The 22,592-nt window shown below is 42.7% G+C and overlaps 2 protein-coding genes across 3 annotated transcripts; one reads left to right on the forward strand and one right to left on the reverse strand.

Annotated features, from left to right (window-relative positions):
• The first annotated feature begins 1,939 nt into the window (after positions 1–1,939).
• Positions 1,940–12,623, forward strand: Prdx1 (peroxiredoxin 1). Its single transcript, XM_051188576.1, has 6 exons — positions 1,940–1,965; positions 3,721–3,837; positions 7,466–7,619; positions 8,342–8,464; positions 9,132–9,262; positions 12,503–12,623. The coding sequence occupies exons 2-6, from the start codon at positions 3,732–3,734 to the stop codon at positions 12,586–12,588; spliced, it is 600 nt and encodes a 199-aa protein (XP_051044533.1). The 5' UTR covers positions 1,940–1,965; positions 3,721–3,731; the 3' UTR covers positions 12,589–12,623.
• Positions 12,624–16,401: 3,778 nt separating this feature from the next.
• Mmachc (metabolism of cobalamin associated C) lies at positions 16,402–22,440 on the reverse strand. 2 transcript variants are annotated; one of them, XM_051188568.1, is made up of 4 exons: positions 22,273–22,440; positions 19,663–19,857; positions 18,654–18,803; positions 16,402–16,975 (listed from the first exon to the last, which is right to left on the reverse strand). In XM_051188568.1, the coding sequence occupies exons 1-4, from the start codon at positions 22,351–22,353 to the stop codon at positions 16,565–16,567; spliced, it is 837 nt and encodes a 278-aa protein (XP_051044525.1). In that variant the 5' UTR covers positions 22,354–22,440; the 3' UTR covers positions 16,402–16,564. The 2 variants fall into 2 exon arrangements, with proteins under 2 accessions (XP_051044525.1, XP_051044524.1); XM_051188567.1 differs by having other exon boundaries at positions 18,654–18,806.
• Positions 22,441–22,592: the final 152 nt, after the last annotated feature.

Raw genomic sequence — 22,592 nt, forward strand, 5'->3', positions numbered from 1 at the left:
CAAAGCAATACAGGGAAACCCTGTCTCAAAAAAACAAAAAAACAAAAAAAAGGGTGGCACGGCAGCATTAGGAAGGTTAAGAACCACTGCACCACTGCTCTAGAAAACCATGCTAGCAGGAAGAAGCAGACATGTAAGTAAGACTAAAGGATTTTATTTTTTTCATGGCTGTACAGGTTATTGTTTAGGCATAATGGTCAATTGAAGGGACAAATGAAAGTAAGTCAGTAACACTGTTAGAGGGATTGCACACATAAATCAAGGTCAGGAACAGCTTACAAGAAGTAATGCTTATCTGAGTCTTTAGGTCAGGTATGTCCTCTCGGGGACAACTCAGGGGAACTGGTTTTCCTGGTATGAACAAATAGACTTGAAGCAGTTCTGAGTTTTAAGTGAGGAAGATGGAAAATGTACAATAAAACTACTAGTTAACATCTTTATTAATTAGTAATAGTAACAATAATATAAGAACTAAGTATTATGAGCCAGGTTTGCTGATGCATGCCAATGATTCTGGCTCTCAGGGATGCTGAGGCAGGAGGATCATGAATTCAAATCCAGCCTTGACTATAAATGAGATACTTGTCTCAAAAAAACAAAAACCTACCATCATAGAAAAATTAGGTATTATTCAAATTAACGTTAATTATTTCCATTAAGATACTATAATTAACCAGCATTCAGGAGGCAGAGGCAGAGGCAGATGGATCTCTTGAGTTTGAGGCCAGCCTGGTCTACAGAGCATGTTCCAGGAAAGGGCTGTACAGAGAAACCCTGCCTTGAACTGCCACCCTCCAAAAAGATATAATAGAAGTATTCCATTTTATAGGCAAGAAAAGACAAGGCTTAATAGGATTACATTTTACGTAAGGTCACATATAGAACAGTGACTTTTTGTGGGGGACAGGGTCTCACTATTTAGTGCTAACTATCCTGGAATTTGATCTGTAGACTAGACTGGCCTGGATCTCTGAGATGCACCTGCCTCTGCCTCCCCAGAGCTGGGATAGTCGTGAGCCACCACTGCAGCTGGAACAGTGACTATTAACTCAGGAAACTGACCACAGAACCCCAGTTTTTAAAACCACAAATCAGATTAGTGACAAGATCAGATTCAGAAAGATTTAAGAGTGTGGGAAAAACAGATGCAAGACAGAAAAGCAGTCAGTATACAGTCATCAGTAGGGTGCCTTAAGTGGTGTGGGTTTACTGAGGACTAGAGCGGGTTTTTTTTTTTTTTTTTTTAATGATTTACTTCTTTTTATTATTTTATGTTCATTGGTGTTATGCCTGCGTGTATGTTTGTGTGCAGGTGTTGGATTCACTGGAAAGGGAGTTACAGGCAGTTGTGAGCTGCCACGTGGGTACTGGGAAATTGAACCCAGGTCCTCTGGAAGAGCAGCCAGTGTGCTCTTAGCCGCTGAGCCGTCTTCTCTATCCTAGAGCAGACTTTTTTGAGGCCGGGATGCAATTGGGAAATATTGGGGTGCACAGTTTCCCGAACATGACGTAATTAGGCGTGGTCTCCGGTGAGCAGATTGGAAGACCCTTATTCCAGCTTGGGTCTTGAATGCACCACATATAGGGGTCCTGGGAATAAAGAGCGGCGAGGTTTCCCAGGTATCCCGGATTAAAAGAGATGCCTCAAAGGGCAGCCTTGTCCCATCTCTCTGAACAGCAGCAACGAAAGCTTGACCTTTTTTTTTTTTTTTTTTTTTTTATTGTTTTCTTTTCTATGGTCCCCCAAACTTCAGTCCCATCGGGGAAAGCGCTGAGTCATCCCAGCAGGGCGGTCGGGCCGGGGCGGGGCTCAGCCAGATCCCCCTCCTCTCGCACCCCCGGCCCGCTCCGAGTCTCGCGATAACTTTGTGGGCTATAAAAAGTGCGCCCCCGCGCGCGTCTCGGGCGTCGTCTTCCTCGCTCGCTTAGGTTGTTCTTTTGTCGGAGAGCTGTGACTCGGCCCTGGTGAGTGTGCGGGTGTCGCGGCCGCCGAGACGGGGCTCGCGCCTCACGTCAGCGGTTCCTTCTGCCCCAGACCGGTCCCGGTTCCGCAGGGGCGGTCACGGTCTGAGCAGCGGGACGAGGCCTGGAGCCACAAGTGCTCGGACGCTACTCGGGTTCTTCACGTGGCCTTTAGTTCCCGGACCTGTTGGAACCTGAGGAGTGTAACGTTGAGTTTCCCGCCCTCCGGGCTGTCTTATGGAGAGCATAGATTGGCGCGGTGGGACTGGTAGTGCTGGAGTCTTCTCGACCAAGCTCACTGCGCGCAGTCCGCTTGTGTCGTGGTGCTTTCTGAAGTGCTGGGGTGGGTGAGCGAGAGTGGCAGGAACTACCTCCGGTGAGGTCGCCGCGTGACTGTCTCCGGCATTCCGGGCCGATTCCTTTAAAAGAGGCTTCGCGGCGGTCTGAAGTCAGTTTTTCGGGGTTGGCTGGGCTTTGGAAGTGGCAGGCCAACTCGCAAAGCAAGTTGATAAAGAAGATGGTGTGTCATACCAGATAGGTATTGCTAAATTGTGGCATGCCCTTGAAGAAAACTTTGGTTAAATTAAAGATGATGTTTTTAAAAGAAAATTTCGCGATGAACGACGCTTCTAGCCTTTCTTTTGGTTATTTGGTGTTATGAACCAAGCAGTTTGAAACTAGGAGCATTCAGATTTGAGTGGTGTAAACTTAGTTTTTCATTATGTGTGTGTCGACTGTGTCGTACGTGCATGAGAGAGTGCGGCTGCTCGAGGAGGTTAGAAGTGTCAGATCTTTCCTGGAGCTAGTTAAAGGTGGTTGTGAACTACCCGAAGTGTGTGTTGGAAAGCAAACTAGGGTCCTCTGCAAAGAGCAGTGCAGGCTCTTAACCGTTGAGCCATCTCTAAAGCTTCTAATGGTGTAAATCTTAACAATTTATCTAACTAGGGCTGCCTAATTTGGCTAGCCTTGAACTTTCTTGCTCATCTACTTCCCAAGTTGGCATTACACTTGTTACCCCAATTCCTACCGGTAAAGTGACTCTTGGTATACCAAGATCTTGGCCCAGAAGGAAGAAACCTAAAAAAAAAAAAGGCATTTATGTATGTATGTGGGCCCTGGTGTTAAGGCAACCTGTAGAAGTGAGTTTTTGGTCCATCTTTGTACAGGTGCAGGGGATTGAACGAAGGTCGGGTAGCATGTGCCTTAATTTACATAGTTTAACTGATCCAGAAGAAACTTCAGTATCCTCCTGCCTCAGCATCCAGAGTGCCCAAATTATGCTCCATCTTTCCTAACAGAAACCTTAAAAAACAAAGAAAGGACATGGTCTCTCTTAACTGACACTGGTCTCAAACTAGTTTTTCAGAGAGAACTATTGAAAAGAATAAAATGCTGGTTTCCTGGCATTGTGTTGCTTGGATTCTTATGTTCCCCTTCTTTCCTACTTCTACCCAATGGATATGTAAAATAAAATGCTGTTGCAAAAACTGGTTCAGAAAGGGTAGTAGAGCTGACTTAATTTAGACACACTGTGGAGCTGTTTGTAGTGAAAACAAAGGCTGATATTCAGTCTTGTTTTACCCAGAAGTTGGAGCATTTGGGTTGTAGCCTGTGCTTACTATTATAATATAAAACAATGTATTTAGGCCACTGGACAGTTCCTTGATTGAACTCCAGTTAAGTTCCTAGGTAGGTGAAAGCTGGTGTCTATATTTAGAAAAACAGGCTTGTTTCAATTTTTTGTTGTTGCTTTTTCAGCTGTTAGCAAAATGTCTTCTGGAAATGCAAAAATTGGGTATCCTGCCCCCAACTTCAAAGCCACAGCTGTTATGCCAGATGGACAATTCAAAGATATCACCCTAAGTGAATACAGAGGTGAGAATTAATTATATTGGGCAACATGTCTCCATGTTGAAGTCAAGTCATGGTTACAACAGTGATTAATTACAAGGGTAGTTATTAGGTCTAAACCTCTTACATTTACATGATTACCTTGTTAGTCTACTTATATTGTCAGGGAGATTCTTTTTTATATATAATTTGTGTTTTAATTTTATTTTATATGCATTAGAGTAAAGGTGTGAGATACTCAGGAACTGGAGTTACAGAGAGTTGTGAGTGGCCATGTGGGTACTGGGAATTGAACCACTGTCCCCTGGCTGACCTGGACCTTGATATGTAGACTAGGGTGGTGTCAAAATCCTAGAGATCTGCCTACCTCTGCTTCCATTAAAAGTGCCATCAATGCTTGGCCTTCTCCCCTCCTTTCATTTACTTATTTTAAAGGTTTATTTAGTTATTATTTATACACTGTTCTGCCTGTGTGCCTGCAGGCCAGAAGAGGGCACCAGATCTCATTGCAGATGGTTGTGAGCCACCATGTGGTTGCTGAGAATTGAACTCAGGACCTTTGAAAGAGCAGGCAGTGCTCATAACTGCTGAGCCATCTTTCTTCCAGCCTTTCCTCTTTTAAATTGGAAAATTTGTAAAACATTTTTTATTTTTATGTGTGGGAGGGTTTTCCCTTCGCACCATATGCATACAAATAGGAGGGCATTGGATTCCCTGGGACTGGAATTACAGATATTTGTGAGCCCTCACATCAATACTGGGGCCTCTGAAAGAGCAGTCATTGTGATTAACTGCTGAGCTGTCTTATAGTCCCCTTCATCTCTTGTTTTAAGAAAACTTGAGTACGTTTAGTCTTAGAAATCAAGTTTTTGGAGCTGTTTGCTTCTGCTCACAGGGATGACTTGATAATTGCAATCACATTTCATGTTGCAGTAGTGATATATCAAGTGGATCTCAGAGTTTTAGGTGAACCAAAGCTGTATAGTGAGACTCCATCTCAAAATAAAATAAAAAAAGAATAAATTGACCACCTTAATTAGTTTTTATATTTTTGGTTGTGAGCCTAGCCTTCAACAGCTGAGCCATCTCTTCAACCCCTTAATTAGTTTTTAAAGATGTATTTATTTTTTTTAATGTGTGAATGTTTTGCTTGTGTGTGTGTATGTGTACACTGCTTGTGTGCATGGGTGTTAGAACTCCTGGAAGTGTAGTTACAAATGGTTGTGAGCTGCCATGTGGCTGCTTGGATCCCAACCAGAGTCCTTTGCAACAGCAGCACAAATACCTTTAACTACTGAACTCTCTCTAGTCACCATTCTTCCTTTCCTGCCTTGCAGTCTCAGCAACTAAGTCTTTTGGGACCACTGAGAACATAGATTCCTTAGGTGCAAGCCTCAAACTCTGCCGTTAAAAGTACCTTTCTTAGTGGTATATGAGTTTCTGGAGATAGCTTTTGGGGAAAATATTCAGTTAAATTACCTGACATCATACTTTGTTGTTGGGATGAGAACAGATACTATGTATCCTATGGAGAAGATCTCTTACAGCAAACAGCTTAAAAAGCACCTCTAGGGAGGTGACCCTGGCACATGGTCTAGGGAGTAGTTGCTCTCTGCCCTGTAGGGCTTGGTCTACTGAGGCTTCAACATGCTTGTTAAGCAAAGCCACAGAGATTGCTTAGATGAGTCAGGGACTGCTTGTTTTTAACTTTCAGACATAGTTGCTACCTGAAAATAAGTGGATATTTGGAAATGTTCCAGTGGTTCAGCCATTTGGTATGGTGAAAGGCTTCATGGCCCATTTGAAGATTTACTTTAGTGAATTTAACCAAAGTGTGAAATTGCAGCTAGAAGTCCTGTTACCTACCAGTACTCTGGCTAGGTACATGTAGTTGTGAAAATTTTCTAGGCCTTTTCTGTTGGACTTGATAGGAACACATCTGTTGTAATTCATGAAATTACTTAATCATTATCCATGAAGGCTGGGAACATGCTCATCATGTAAAAGTGCTTGCTGTACAAGCCTGAGGACTCAAATTTATTTTAATTCATGGACCTACATGAAAAATAGAGTTCGTTGGTCAGACTTTTATGTATTAATTTTCTAGACAGGGTTTCTCTGTAGCTTTGGAGGCTGTCCTTGAACTCACAGAGATTCCACATAGCCTGAGTGCTGGGATTAAAGAAAGGCATGTGCCACCACAACTGCCCTCCTTCTTTGGTTGGATCCTATAATCCCACTAGTCCTATTCAAGATAGATGGAGCCAACTAGTCGTAGTGCTACATCTTAACAGCAGAAACAAGAAACCCTGCCCATAACAAGATGTAAAGGGAGACTATTTAATACCCAAGGGATTGCCGAATTATCCTTCCATCCTTTCATAAAGGCTTTGACTTCCTGTCTTTGTTGTTGGGTTTTTGGTTTTGTTTTTTTAAATTTAGTTATTTTATGTGTGTCTGCATATGTGTCTATATCATATCTGGTGCTGGAAGAGACAGAATTACAGGCAGTTGTGAGTCATCATGTGGATGCTAGGAATTAAATCTGGGACCTCTAGAACAGCTAGCTCTTAACTGCCAGATGACCACAAACTCCTGATGCTCCTGTCCCTACCACCCAAGTCCTAGGATAATGGCCTTGAATTTCCATCTCTAACTTTTGTTGTTGGTTTTGTTTTTTGTTTTTTGAAACAGTATTTCTTTGGCTATCCTAGAACTTGCTCTGTAGACCCGGCTAGACTTGAACTCACAGAGATTCATCTACCTCCTGAGTGCTAGGATTAAAGGTGTTTGACATTACCACCAGGCAGTTGTTTTTTGACATAGGATCTCCTTCTATAGTCCATGTTAGCTTGGAACTTATTAAATAGCCTAGGCTGGTATTGAGCTTTTGATTTTCCTACTTTTGTCTCCTGAAAGTGGGATCACAGGAAGAATTAGCTACCATACCCAGTATTTTTGTGGGTGTGTTTTGGGGTAGGCGGTTTTTTGGAGACTCTCAGTATGCATCTTGGAGCTAGCCTGGAGTTCACTATGTAGCTCAGGCTGGTCTCCCAACTTTCAGTCTTCCTGACTCTATATCCCACCCTGACTTCCTTTTTGGGTTCATCATTTTACAGTAGAGGAGAGAAATCAATCCATTTTTGCCTTTGTTTTCTGTGTCTACCACCACACTTGATTTTCTAGGTACTGTTTGTAAGCACTGGTATTGATCATTTACTAAATGAATTACATCCTTGTCACCCCACTCCCCCCCAGTACAGTTGAGCAGTGGTGGTGCGTGCCTTTAATCCCAGCACTTGGGAGGCAGAGAGAGGCAGGTGGATCTCTTGAGTTTGAGGCCAGCCTGGTTTACAGAACAAGTTCCAGGACAGGCTCCAAAGCTACACAGAGAAACCCTGTCTTAGAGAGGGAAAAAAAAAGTCTTTCATAGGAAAATGTTTTTGCAAAGGAATCTCCTGGAAATTTGTTTTCATTGAGAGTGTCTCTAACACTGATTCATCTGGTTCTTAACTGTGTAGTTCAGGCTGGCCTCAAGCTCCAAGCAATCCTTCTGTCTTGAGTGCTGGAGTCACATGCATGTATCAGCACCCCTAAATCAGAAACTCTTATTTCAAAGCTAACCTCTTGATTACTGTTTTTTTCCTCCTAGGAAAATATGTCGTTTTCTTCTTTTACCCTCTTGATTTTACTTTTGTGTGCCCCACTGAGATCATTGCTTTCAGTGATAGGGCAGAAGAATTTAAGAAACTGAACTGCCAGGTGATTGGAGCTTCTGTGGATTCTCACTTCTGTCATCTGGCATGGTAAGTTTTGATCCATTTGGCATGTGGGGTTTTTCTTTTTCTTTTTTTTTTTTTTTTTTTTTTTTTTTGAGTCAGGATTAATATGTAACTGGAGCATATTTTCTTTCACCTAGTAGTATCTCCAACTTTAGCCTCAAGAGTAGGTGGTCAACAGGCATATACCACAACACCTGGCAGTAATTTGAGGTTTGGCTTCTGGGCTCCAACTTTCTTTTACTACCTAGCAGCAGAGGCAAAGCAGCTTGAATTATTGATGTCTGATTTATACTGGTGACCACTTAAGTGTTGTCAAGCCATCCAGGTTACTGTTGCAAAATTTTTGGTGAAAGGGTACCCAAAATGTGAGGGATAGGTTCAGTTAATAGTCTTGCTTCACAAAGGTATGAATGAATGGATTCTTTTTTTCTTTTTAGTTTTGTTTATTTATTTTTAATTATTTGTTTTTTATTTTACATGTCGATCCCAGTTCCCTCTCCCTCGCCTCTCTCCCTCCGTTGTTTTTTTTTTTTTTTTTTTTTTTTTATTGCATTGGTGTTTGGCTTGCATGTATGACTGTGTGAGGGTGTCTGATCCCTGGAACTAGAGTTACAGACAGTTGTGAAATGCCACGTGGGTGCTAGGAATTGAACCTGGGTCCTCTGGAAGAACAGCCAGTACTCTTACTGTTGAGCCATCTCTCCAGGCACTGAATGAATGGATTGTAATAATGGCTTTTGCTGTAGGATTAATACACCCAAGAAACAAGGAGGATTGGGACCCATGAACATTCCCTTGGTATCAGATCCAAAGCGCACCATTGCTCAGGATTATGGAGTCTTAAAGGCTGATGAAGGTATCTCTTTCAGGTATGTACTTAAGAGTGGGAGGTGGCAGTCACTATGAGAATAGTTTAGTTAGCTAATAGTCATTTATTTAGAAAAGTTAGAACACATAATCTGAGGAGCATCCTTCCTCATGTCATTTTCATTGTGTATATGTGTCCTGTGACTGTCAGAAGACAACCTGGAGTGTTGTTCCTGATTGCCCACTGTTTTTTGTACTGGAACTAGCTCTTGTAGACCAAGCTGTTCAAGACCAGCCTGGTCTACAAGAGATCCACCTGTCTCTGCCTCCCAAGTACTGGGATTAAAGGTGTATGTCACCAATGCCCAGCTGTCCACTGTTTTTTAGAGATAGTGTCTCATTGGCTACAGACTTGCCATGTAGGCTGGACTGGCTGGAAAGTGAGTTCTAATGATTTGCCTATTTCTACCTCCTCAGTGTTGGGATTACATTGATTAATTTTAAATATATTTATTATGTGTGTTGTGTTTAAAAACCCAGGGTTTTCTGCATGCTAAGCAAGTACACTGCCAACTGAGCTATATCTATTTCTCCTTGCATTATTCAATATAGAGGTCTCACTAATAGTAGACTAATATAACTCATAGAACAGCCCTTTTCCTTGACTTCCAACAATGCAAAATTTTGACTTGTAATGCCTTTTTCAATCCTCCAATCCCTTCTACCCAGGGGCCTTTTTATTATCGATGATAAAGGTATCCTTCGACAGATCACTATAAATGATCTTCCTGTTGGCCGATCTGTGGATGAGATTCTGAGACTAGTCCAGGCCTTCCAGTTTACTGACAAACATGGTGAAGGTAAGTCATCTGCCTGCTAATGAGACATTGGTATGGTAGGGTGCAAGGGCTGTTGGGTAAAAGGGTATGTAAGAAATACAAGTCTGAATTAGAGTGGTCTGTGGGAGTGGGTTAATAAATAGATTAGCCTGGAAGTTTTGTTCAAACTTCATATCTTCACCTCTCTTCTGCTAATTTGGAATCACTGACTGCCAATTTTCATGAGGATCTCACTGTTAATCCCAGCAGTCAGGTAGCAGAGACTAGAGGATTTTTGAAGTTTTGATATGAGCTTGGTGGACAGGTGGAAGTCAGCCAGGGCTACATAATAAAACCCTGCCTCAAAGGGGCGGCGCGGGGTGGATTTTTTTGTTCTAGATCATCCAGAACTATATAATAAACCCTGTGGAGAGGGGAGAGGAGAGAGAAAAAACAAAACAGGGTTTCTCTTGGCTGTGCAGCTAAAACTTGCTCTCTTTACCAGGCTGGCCTCAAACTCAAGAGATCCACCTGCCTCCAAGTGCTGGGATTAAGTGCATGCACCACACTTGGTGAAAGGTTTTTTTTTTTTAAATGTATAAATAAAGAGAGATGAATCAGTTTAAGATCCCTGACTGCTCTTCCAGAGGACTGGGGTTCAAATCCCAGTATCCACACAGCAGCTAACAACTGTCTGTAATTCTAGTTCCAGGGGATCTGGGACCCTTACACAGACATACATGTAGGCAAAACACAAATGCTCATTTTTAAAAAAGTTTTTTTTTAATAGCTGGGGAGGTTAAATTTGTACCTGGATTTGATCCCCAACACACACGATGTATCATAGATAATCTATAACTCTAGTTCTGAGAAATCCAGTGCCCTCTTCTAACCTCCAAAGGCACAAGGCATTCGTGTGGTACATATGCACACATGTAGGCAAAAAACTCATGAAACTCCCTGAGGTTCCATGTCCAGCCCACGTGCTGTCAAGAATATTTTGGGGCTGGGGATGTAACTTAGTATAATTTAGTACTTTTGGGAGGAAGAGGCCTGAGAATCAGGAGGTTAGGCTCATGCTGGTCTGTTGAGTGAGTTACAGTGCTACAGTGAGTTGTGGGGTTATCTGCTCAAAAGAGGGTGGGGTGAGTGAGAAATAGAAGGTAGGGTAACATTATAGAGTTAATATTTTGTCATGTAAAAGTCTGTTCTTGCTACTTGTACTGGCTCAGTTCTATAATCCAGCACATGCAAATTCAAGGCAACCTGGGCTAAAGAGTTAAAGTCTGTGTCTGGTATTAAAGGCATGTGACCCTACTGCCTAGCAAGGCCACTATATTCTACATTGCAAGTGTCAGGTAGCAAAGGGAAGAGAAGTTCTCCCAAAAATATTTGAGGAAGGGAACTAGAAAATGGCTTAGTAGTTAGGAGTTAGCTCTTGCAGAAAGCCTGGATTCAATACTTAGCATTCATATCAGATTGCTTATAAATGCCTGTAATTTGGGCTCCAAAGGATCTGTCTCTGGGTACTCATATATATACATACACACACACACACACACACACACACACACACACACACACACACAAACACACAATTAAGAATAATAAATGCTGGAGAATGGCTCAGGGATTAAGAACACTGGTTGCCTATTCAGAGGACTATGGTTTGATTACCGGAACCCACAGGGCAGCTCATGACTATCTTGTAACTCCAATTGAAGGGAACCTGATACCCTCTTCTGGCCTTCTTGGGACATTGTGGTGAATAGAAAAATAAAAATGAAAGAAAAGTTAAAAACAAACTAAACCTTATGGGGGAGGAGAAATAGGGTGGGGGAAAACATCCATATACATAAAAAGAAAGCTTAATCTTTGTAAAGTCTATATAATCAGTGCTAGCCTTCAACTGTGTAGCCCAGACTGTCTTTAGACTCCTACAGATCTTCCTCTAATAAAATTTCATTTTGTGTGTGTGGATGCATGCCATGATGCATTAGTGGAGTCAGAGGGCAGCTCTAGTGTCAGTTCTTTCCTTCCATTGAGGGTTCTCGTCATCAGAAAACTTAGCTTAGCTTGTCAGACTTTTCTGGGAAGTGTGTTTACCCACTATGCCATTTTGCTGGCCCCACTTTTTTTTTTTTCCCCGAAACAGGGTTTCTCTGTAGCTTTGGAGGTTGTCCTAGAACTCACTCAGTAGACCAGGCTGGCCTTGAACTCATGAACTCATAGAGATCTGCCTCCTCTGCCTCCCGAGTGCTGGGATTAAAGGTTTGTGCCACCACCATCTGGCTACTGCAGAGCTTTCTGCAACCATTATTATTATTGTATGTGTGTGTGGGTCCCATGTCTGTTTTGGCTTGTGTGGAGCTCAGAGGATGACTTGTGTGATTCAGTTTTTCTTCTGCCATGTGGATCTCAGGTCATCAGAATTACAGGTAAACTCTGAGGCCTGGTTCTTGCTGTTTCCTAGATAGGAATACTTTTTGGACCCATTAGTACTTATTGGCAAAATTTTGGCCTAGGTTTGTTTATACATTCCTTCCTTCCTTCCTCCCTTCCTCCCTCCCTCCCTCCCTCCCTCCCTCCCTCCCTCTCCCCCTCCCTCCCTCCCTCTCTTCGTCCCTTCTACATAAGTTTAGGATCTTATTTAGCTATGGTGCCACAAAAGCCAGAAAATGAGCCATGGTGCTGGTCATGCATGACTTTAATCCAAACACTCAGGAGGCATAGGCAGCAGATAGATGGATCTCTGAGTTTGAGGCCAGTCTGTTCTACAGAGTGAGTTCAAGGACAGCCAAAGAAATCCTGTGTCAAAAGAAGCCCCCTCCCAAACAAAACAACCCCCCCCTAAAAAAAAAAAACAGGTAATGTTTAACAGATGAGATTTCAGTATGGCAACCTTGTTTTTGAAACAGGTCTCACTTGCCTGGAATTCCCTATGTAGTAGACTAGGCCAGCCTTGAATTTCCAGAGATCTGCCTGCCTCTTCTTTTTTTGTTTTTCGAGACAGAGAAATCTGTATTGTTTTGGAGCCTGTCCTGGCACTGACTCTGTAGATCAGGCTGGCCTCGAACTCAGAGATCCTCTGCCTCCGAGTGCTAGGAATAAAGGCATTGTGCCATGGAAAATTTGTAACCTAGACTTCTTCCTGCTGTCATTTCTTCATATCCTGCTAGCATGTGTGCCATCACAAGGAGACAGCCCTTTGTTTGTGGAGGTGGGGGAGGGAGATACACACTATTGAACAGATTGATGATTAATGATCCCTTTCTCTTGCAGTGTGCCCAGCTGGCTGGAAACCTGGTAGTGATACCATCAAGCCTGATGTCCAAAAGAGCAAAGAATATTTCTCTAAGCAGAAGTGAGCACTTGGGGCCATTTTTCTGCCAGGCTGCACCAGGAAACTCTTATACTCTGTTCATGCTTAAACACAAAACAAAATGTGTGATCCAAAACATGCCTTTCCTACAGTGCTGGGGCAGTTAGCCTTTCTTCCATTATTGGGAATGGCCTGTGCTGTGTTGTGGGTAGACTGTACACCTGTTACTGAAATCAACCTGTTTGTTCTTTTTTTAGTGTCTTATTAAACTTGAACTCCGAGAACTTGGTGATTCATTTTAAGGCAATATTAGATTTTAAAGAGGAATTTATTTTTTATATGGGGATTCATGTGTGTGTGTCAATATGGGAGCCAAAAAAGGGGGTTGCTTGGTGCTGTTTATACTTTTTTTTAGGTTTTATATGTATGAATGTTTTCCTTGCATGCATACTATGTGGGTGTTGGAAGTTGAACCTGGGTCTACTGCAAGAGCAACAAGTGCTCCTAACCACTGAACCATTTCACCAGTCCCTTACTATTTGAGGCAGTCTCTCATTGACCTACTTGACATGTAGGTGTGGCTAGCAAACTCTCAGGATCTGCTTCTCCAAGGCTAGTTTTATAGGCATGGCCTGCTATACCTGGCTTTCATTTATTTATTTTAATAGTAGTTCCATGGTGCAAACTCACTTCTTCACAAGATCACTTTATGGTCAAGCTATCTCCATAACCCCTGCTGTTCTTAAACAATTAGGTTTAAGAGCTGCCTCAGGGCTGGAGGTGTAGCTCATAGGGTAGAGTACTTGCCTGGAGCTTCTCATTGCTGTGTTAATTATGTGGCTAAAAGCAACTTGGTCCAGGACCAGCTGGTATTGTGTACAGTGGACTGAACCTCTTAAGTGAGTTAGCTGCCAACAACAACAAAATAATGACCTACAGAATAGAATGCTCACAGTCCAGTCTGATTTAGGTAATTCCTCAATTGGGGTTTCCTCTCCTGGGTGATTATAGTTTGCTGTCAAGTTGATAGAAATTAATTACTATGCCTTGTGTGCACAAAGCCTACTGCCACATAAACAGGGTGTGGTGGGACATACCTATAATCCCAGCACTAGAGGAGTGAAGATAAAGTTTACCTGTGTGGAGAATACTCCACCCTGCACTGGTCAGTTATCCAACAAAGAAGAATTTCTTTAACACCTGACTTGATGTTTTACTTGATCTTTACACTTGGTTGCTAGTTATTAAATTGAACAGTGTATGTGTGGGTCTGAGTCCAGTCCCCAAATGCCAGAGCCATGCTGTTTCTGTAATCTAGTGCAGAGAAGTCAGTGAGACAGGCAGATTGCTGAAGCTTGCTGGCCAGCAAACCTCAATAAATATCAAGTTCAGTGAGACTGTCTCAGAAAAAAAAAAATAATAATCAGGTTGTGATAAACTGTTTTTGATCTATTAAGGCTTGCCTGGAGATCAGAATGCAAAACTAGCCAGAGGCCAGGCAATGGTGGCATTCACCTTTATTCCCAGGACTCGAGACCTCAGAGTTCAAGGCCACTCAGGGCTACATGAGACTGAATCAGTCTAAAAGAGAAACAGTTTATGCTTTTGTCTTTAATCCTAGTACTAAAAAGCATAAGGCAACTCAGTGCAGTTGGAGATGCAATCAAAGGATATGATCAATCCTTTGGTCTGAGTATTGGTAGAGTTGAGAACTCAACAATGGCTTGCTGCTTTGCCTCTCTGATCTTCAGCTTTAATCCCTATATCTGTCTCTGGGTTTTTACTATTTCTACTATATCAGGTGGCTCACAACTTCCTCTAATTCTAGCCTCAAGAAGTAGGCCAGCACATGCTTCTGGTCTACACAAATGCAAAGTCTTGCCTTGTAGCCTGGGTTGGCTTTAATCTTGCACTCATCTCAAGAGTTCTGGGATTAAAGAACTGATAGGCTTGGCCATTGCGTTTTCATTCTTTTAAATTAAATTTTTGGGCAGGGGTGTATCTGGTGTATATGGGGTCAGAGGAAAATTTCAGTGAATCAATTCTCTCCATCATGGCAGGCTTAGCAAGCGTTATCTAATGAGCTTATTACTGGCTTTTGTTTGTTTGAGACAGGGTTACTCTGGCTTTGAAGGTTGTCCTGGCCTCCAACTCAAAAGAGTGCTGGGATTAAAGGTGTGTGCCACCAATGCATGGCCTCTAATTCTATTCTTTTGTTTCCTTGCAACCCTCCCAGCAAAAAAGTAATCTTAATGGGAGTATCATAAATTGTGCTATGGCCAGCAGTGTAGTAGAGCTTGGGTCTGTTTTTCTATCACTTTCCTGTGCATGTATGTACTTTCAGTTGATGCAGCTTTTTCCCCCTTGAAAGACAGGACCTTATGTTTCCCACAGGTAAATCTCTGATCCTTTTTGTGCCTTTTGGGTGCATCCATCACATGACAGTTTACCAATATATTACACATGACAAGCACTTCACCAACTAAGCCACCATCTTAGACCCTGGCAGTGAGACTTGAAAAATCAGGATTGGGAGGCTTCTATCTCTTTGGAGAGAATAGGCAAAGTTAGTGGCTTTGGATAGGATTATATTCAACCTCTTCCATTCTGGCTATAATCATAGCCAGAAGAATACTCCTTTTTGATCCTCAGTGTTAGCAAGAAATTTCTTCTGGATTCTTGGTGAGAGCAGAGAAAACAATTATGTGCTGTGGCCTTCCAACATTCCAGAATCAAACTAGATGTATTTGATGAGCAGAAGTGTAAGATTCCTTAAGCCTTCAGTAATAACATAACCAGTTACTACAGGTCAGATAGTGTCAAAGTAGTTTGCCTCGACCTGAGGAACTTCAATCTAGAACCCAAAAACCCAAAAAGGGGATGGGGGCAAGAGACTCGGGGGATTGACTACAAGACAAGATTCTGATCAAGTGGCAAACTTTATTTTTCTACCCGGAGCTTATATAGTCAGCACAGCAAGGATGTAGGAAAATGGGGCAGGGGAAGTAAGAATGGTTGAGAACTAGGTATTCTTGCAAGCAGAATATAGAAAATCACAAACAATGGATGTTGATATGGGTAGAAAGATCAGGAATTATGAACAAGAAAGGTTACTATGATGGTGGGACTAGTGGTTATATGCTAGGCTAATCTTGCTATTTAGGGCTAGTTATTAAATCATCTAACCTTTGTGGAATAACTGAAGGCTCTAAATGTACGGCCAAGGGAAAGCCAGAGTTCAGCCAAGGTTCGTTCCATAACTGAGCATAGATCCAGCCTCAGTTTCCAACAGTAGTTTATTTAAATGATAACTTGGCATAGCCCTACACAATGTGTACCATTTAAAGGGTGTATGCTCCTAGGACCCACTAAATCAGCAGTTCTCAGCCTCTGGGTCAAGACCCCTTTGGGGTAGAGCACTTTTCACTATCAGAAAACATTTACAATACGATTCTTAACTAACAAAATTAGTTACTTCAATAACAATTATGATTGGGGATTATCACAACATGAGGAAAGAACTATTAAAGTGTCACAGCATTAGGAAGATTGAGAATCACAACTTAGTATCTTGAAGTGCTACACAAAAATAGTAATGGTAGGAGTCCCATTTGAAGCCTTGGCATGTGATTTGTCTTGACTTTTTAAGAGCGTCTAGGAAATAATACTCAAAATCTGCTTTTTTCACTGGGTGGTGGTAGCATACCACTTGGGAGGCAGAGGCAAGCAGATCTCTTTAAGTTGGAGGACAGCTTGGTCTACAGAGTGAATTCCAGGAAAGCCAGGGGTACACAGAAACCCTTTCTTGAAAAACAAGCAAAAAAAAAAAAAGTCAAGGCAGTGGTGGCACATGCCTTTGATCCCAGCACACAGGCAGAGATAGTATCTTTGTGTCCTGTTTCAGGACAGGCCCCAAAGCTACAGAGAAACCCTGTCTTGAAAAACAACAAAAATAATGCTTTTTCAAATCCCCAATTCTAAACAAACCTACCATAAGTGGAAATCTCAGAAGGGCAAAAGTATCAGGGGCCTGGGGATGCAGGGGGTGAGACACTGGGGCTAAGCCAGCTTCGTTCCCTGATAGGACTCAGAGGGTTGGTAAGTGTGGAGCTGGCATGCTCAGTTGTAGTAGTAGGGTGTTCTGAGGGCTGGGCTAAGCCTAATAGGGCCAATCGTTGGGCAGGTGGGGTGGAAAAATAGATCTTCTGTTCTTCTGAGTACCGCTCTTCAGGAGTCACAGCATCCCGGTAAGTCCAGTCACGCCAATGGAAATTGAAGCCTTCAAGTAGAGTGATTCGGCCAGCTCTTGTAGGCACACAATCAGGGGGCTTTCTGAGTGGCAAATTTGGCACTTCAATCCCTGGCAGCAACATTACCCCTCGGATAGCAAACCAGCCCCCAAATCGGGGGTGTATGCACACACCTGCTATGTGCTGGGGAGAGGGCAAAGAAAAGCAGGGTTACAGAGGTCATTTTGACACTAGATCAACTACCATTATTGAAAGCTTTTTTTTCTTCAATTTATTTTTATGTGTATGACTGGTTTCCCTTCATGTAAACAGTACCTACAGAGGTCAGCAGAGGCAAGTTACAGAGATGGTTGTGAGCAGCCATGTGGGTGCTGGGAATTGAATGCAAGTCATCTGCAAGAGCAACAAATGGCCCTAGCCTTTGATTTGAGCTTCTATTTTTGCACACTTATTTCTCACTCCATGCACACTGATCCCATGCAGAAGTCTCTTTCCCTCGTGTGTGTGTGTGTGTGTGTGTGTGTGTGTGTGTGTGTGTGTGTGTGTAGTTTTTCAAGACAGTTTCTCTGTAGCCCTGGCTGACCTGGAACTCATTCTGTAGAGCAGTCTGGCCTTGGAACCCAGACATCCACCTGTCTGCCTTGCAGTTGGTGGGATTAAAGGCATGTGCCACCACAGCCTCATTTTTAAGAAACTTGTTATTGTGTGTATGTGAATGTGCCTATGGGGATCAGAAGATAATTTCATGAATCTGGTTCTCTCTTACCTTTACATGGGTTCCAGAGATCAAACTCAGGTTGGTATGCTTGTGTGGTACATAGTGCCTTTACCTCCATCTCAATGTCCCTGTCCTCTTCCTGACCACCTATTCATAGAATCATTCTAAAGAATAAGGAAGGGCTCCCCTGAGCAGTGACCTCAGGCAGCTTCCCAGTTTCAGTACTGGTCTGCTGATCACTGCCCTGCCTTTGGGTTTTCCTCAGACAGCCATGTAACACAAAGGCAAGCCTGGTAGTGGTGGCATACCACTACCTGTGAAGGAGAGGCAGGTTTGTCTCTGAGTTCAAGGATGGCCTGGTCTACAGAGTGAGTTCCAGGACAGCCAGGATTACACAGAGAAACCCTGGCTCAAAACCAAAAACAAAAAGACCAGGTCAGGCCAGGTTTAGTTGCACATGCCTTTAATCCCAGAGGAAGGCACTATCTCTACGAGTTTAAGGCCATCCTAGTCTATACAGTGAGTTCCAAGGCAACCAGAGATGTAGAGCCCTTGTCTCAAAAACAAAAAACAGACCAGGAAATTGGTGAGATGATTCAGTGAGTGAAGGTGTTTGCAGACAAGCTTGACAACTTCAGTTCATCCCCAAGGACTCACATGGTGGAAGGAGAGAACTGACTCCTGCAATTGTCCTCTGACCTGACCTCCATAAGTACCCTGCACAAATAATAAATGCCGTTTTTTTTTTTTTTTTTTTTAAATAGACAGAGTTTCTCTGTTAACAGCCCTGGTCATCCTGAAACTTACTTTATAGACCAGCCTGACCTCCAATTTACAGAGATCCACTTGCCTCTGCCTTCTGAATGCTGGGATTAAAGGCATGCACCACTACCACCACCTGGCTAGTAAATACTTTTAAAACATTAAAAGGGACTGTTAGTCTCAGGTAAACCAGAAAGCAGGTTAAGGGGCCAGAAAGAAGGTGGGCTGTTTGTTTATCAGGACTATAGACGCTTTGTTCTGGGTTATGCATCAACTTCATCACAGGAAGGTGAAGGAATGTGGGACCTCATAGAGATACTCAGAGGGGCCTTTACTATTGTTTTTCAGTTCCCACTCATTTATTCACCTGTATTCACTAACCTGGGTCCCCCATGGGTCAGCATCCACATCATGTCGTTGGTAGTAGTAAGCAGCACCTGCCACGTGGGCTGCGGTCTGGGCTAGAATCTTAGGGCGTCGGTTGGGGTGGACCTCATAGTCAGCAATGATTTTCATTTGCAGTTCTGGAAACTTCTGGGACAAAATAAGGAATTCCTGTTAGCATAATGGTAGTCATGACCTTGTTCTACAAAGGCCTAAGTTGTGTATTAACATGGTCCTGTTCTTTATAAGCTCACGGTTTGGTGTTTTGAGACAGGACCAGAATGACCTTGAACTGGCTATATATATAGCCAAAGAATATTGTGAATTCCTTTTTTTTTTTAAAGATTTATTCACCTGCAGGCCAGAAGAGGGCACCAGATCTCATTACAGATGGTTGTGAGCCACCACGTGGTTGCTGGGAATTGAACATAGCCCTAATCCTCTTGTTTCTACCTCCCTACTACTGGAAATCTCTATTAAAAGCTCTGTTTGAAGGGGAAACATAAGTTTAACCCAGGAAGCTGCTAAGTGAAGGAAATTAACGTTCCTTTGCCCTCTCAGAAAGGCCTATGCTTGAAGGGAAATACAAAAGACTTTGCTCAGAAGCCTCCATTATCAGGAATTATTGTGCCTTGAATTGCACAGTTATAGGGTGGGAAGACTCTAGAATTTATATGTACAAATTTATGTGGATATAAATGAATACAGGCTAGGAAATATTCTGTCTTCAGAGACTCCAAAGTCAGCTTAGAGTTTGTAATCCCAGATCAAAGAACAGTGAACAATACCTAAAAGATGTTGGTTTTACTCATATTGAAACTGGAGATTAAGATTAGCCTGAGGTTCATATAGCTGCCCATCGTGTAGTCACCCTACAAAACTAATTTCAGATGGGGAGTCTGCTAAAGAAAAGAGTAAAACCTGGTTCCTAGTCCTAAGTTTATACCCTACACTGAGCTTGATCAACAGGGAAGCAGATGTAGGTTGAAGTAAATTTGAGCCTTACCTCCGCAACACTTCTTAGGTGGTAGGACACACACTGATCTACGGGGTCTCTCAGTGGTTGGAGGTGGTAGCTCTTTAAGAAAGGTTTGAGGGCTTTGTCAAACATAGCAGGTGTGCTGAGTACCAGGAAGGCCAGAGTAGGTCCTGGGAAGGGCAAGTGGAAGGCTGGAGGCACCAGTTCATTGTACCATGCCACCTGGAACACAGAAAGTTCAGGTTTGGTTAGAGAGCAGCTTGGGCCTGAATTAAGTCCATACCTTGGCTTTGTATTCAAGGCTTCGTACATTTTGCACCCATGTCTATTTCATTCATTCACGGAACTTTGATTGATGATATGTAATATATGCATATTAACCTTATATGGGCAATCTATCTGCAATTGATGGATTTAGGATTGGAAAAAGTTTATAAACAAACCATAAATAGGAAGTGACAATTATGACCAGTCTTATGGCAGAACCAGATAAGTATCCTCTGACATTAGAAAAACACTGAAATCCAGTTCTGGGGGCTGGTAACTGAAGGTTAATATGGAGGATAGAGAATCTGCTGTTTGTTTGTTTATTCGTTTATTTGAGATAGGGTCTCACTATGTAGACTTGCCAGTAGAAATGCACTGAGCTCCTTGGGCTGTGATGGCACATATCTTTAATCCCAGCACTCGGGTGGGGAGTTGGAACAGAGGCAGGTGGATCTCTGAATTTGAGGTCTATAGAGTAAGTTCCAGGACAGCCAGGGCTACACAAAGAGATCTTGTCTTGAAAAACCAAAAAGAAAAAAAATAATAATAAAGAAAAAAAATGTACTAATAGCATTTGAGAAGAGCAGAGTATCTAGTCTGGTAGATGAGAACAGTAGAGAGAAAAGGCTTGAGAGATTAGTAGGAGTGAGGTTGTGCCTTGCCTTAAATATCAACTTAAAAACTATGACTCCAATTTGGTGAAAGTGAGGAGCCATTTAACTTAAAAAAGAAAAGTGACCTGTAGTTTAGAAAGATCTGGTTGCAGTGTAAGGTTGGACTGGAGCCAAGATGGCAGCAAGATTATAGTAATCCTAATGAGAGAAGTGTTATGGAATACAGAACAGGTTGTTGGGCTAAAAAACTATGAATTTGGGCTGGGCCTAGTGGCTCACACCTTTAATCCCAGCACTTGAGAGCCAGAGGCAGGCAGATCTCTATGAGTTTGAAGCCAGCCTGGTCTACAGAGCAAGTTCCAGGACAGACTCCAAAGCAATACAGAAAAACCCTGTCTCCAAAAACCAAAAAGAAAGAAAAAAAAAAAAAAAAAAAAAAAAAAAAAAAAAGAAAAAGAAAAAAAGAAAGAAAGAAAACTGAATTTGGGAGACTCAGGGTACATTCATGGTGGCTGTTGGATGCAGGACTGGGAAGGTGAGTAACAGGACCTTATAACAGGCAGAGAGAGCTACAACTAACTCTGTTCAGTATACTAGTTTCCATTACTTAGACCACACACACACACTTTTCAGACAGGGTCTCATTATATAGTCCTGGCTGACCATATGTAGACCATGTAGTATCAAAGCCTCTGCCTCCAGAGTGCTGGGGTCAAAATCTTTTGCCACTATGCCTGGCCCTCATGAAGGCACTCCTGCCATCCATCACTGCCTCCGAATTCTTACTCTAGGACATACATAATCCTCCCTCTTTTCACCAGTTGTTTTTCTGCTTTTGAGATTAAACCCACAGCCTTGCCAATGTTAAGCTAGTATGTTATCACTGAGTTATAATGTCAGCTCTCAGTTTCATTGTTTTTTCTCACTGCTGAGGACTGAACCTAAGATCTCAAGCATGGTGGTCAAGAGCTCTGTAGCTACATCCTCCAGAGGTTCAACATTTCATTTTTTTCCCCCTCCAGTAAATGCTTTCAAACTAGATTTAACTTACTTCTCTATAGTAACTCATTCTAAGTCTTACTGTGGGCAGCTCATTGGAATGGGTAGGAAATGGGAATTGTCTTAAGATAGGTTAAAGGCCTCAGGATGATTTTAGGTTAAGTTTGTGTCCTAAGCATATTATGTTCACTCAGTACTGTGGGAGGAAAATGTGGGAAAGGGCGGGGTCGGGTGTGGTGAAGAGGGCCGGTGGTTACAGAGACTTCTGTACCAGGCAAGCGTGAGGAATTTCTATGCTCAGTCCTGTATTGATGGCTAGCAACACCGTGAATTAGCCTTCTGTTGGCTGGTGGAACAAACTAGCCAATTGTGCCTTGTTCAACATTAGAAATACTCTTCTCTCTTCATCTGACCTAATACACAGATAGCCATGCCAACCTTCCAAACTTTGACCTCTATTAGTTCCTTTGGAAGCGTCGGGTGATTCCAGACCAACAGGGGAAAATTTCTCCTGTAAATGACGGAGATGAGGTTATATAGATTGTGGATTGTATCCAATCCATTTGTTTGACATCATAAAGAGGTAAACGGGCAAATATGGGGACTGTTTCTCAAACTTTTAAACAAAGCCCCATTTCACATTACGACCCAGATGTAGGAGCTTGGGTTGGATAAGAAGGGCTCACCGGGCCTCACACTTTTGGTACCCAGACCAATCATACAGCTGTCCCTAGGGCCACAGGGAGGACAAACCAACCTGGAAGGGGTAAACCTCGAAGCCAAAAGGACACAAGCTGTCCTCAATCTTCAACTTCAGTTCTGCGACAAGCGGCTCCATAACGCACGCTGGACACTGAGCTAGCTGGGAAATGGAGTCTCGTAGTTAAGTTGAGCTCGTACGCTTCAAGCCGGACTGAACTAAATTTCCCAGGAGGTAAAGGACCAGTAAGGGAGTCAGTTGACTCTGCACGATGCATCTTGGTACATGTAGTTCATTTGGTCCTCGGAGCCCAAACTTAACAGAGACTGTAAGACTCCATGTCCCGACAAGCTTCACGGGGGTGTGTGTATGAACGT

This window comes from Phodopus roborovskii, unplaced genomic scaffold (genome assembly GCF_943737965.1).
Source record: "Phodopus roborovskii unplaced genomic scaffold, PHOROB, whole genome shotgun sequence".
NCBI classification, from domain to species: Eukaryota; Metazoa; Chordata; class Mammalia; order Rodentia; family Cricetidae; genus Phodopus; species Phodopus roborovskii.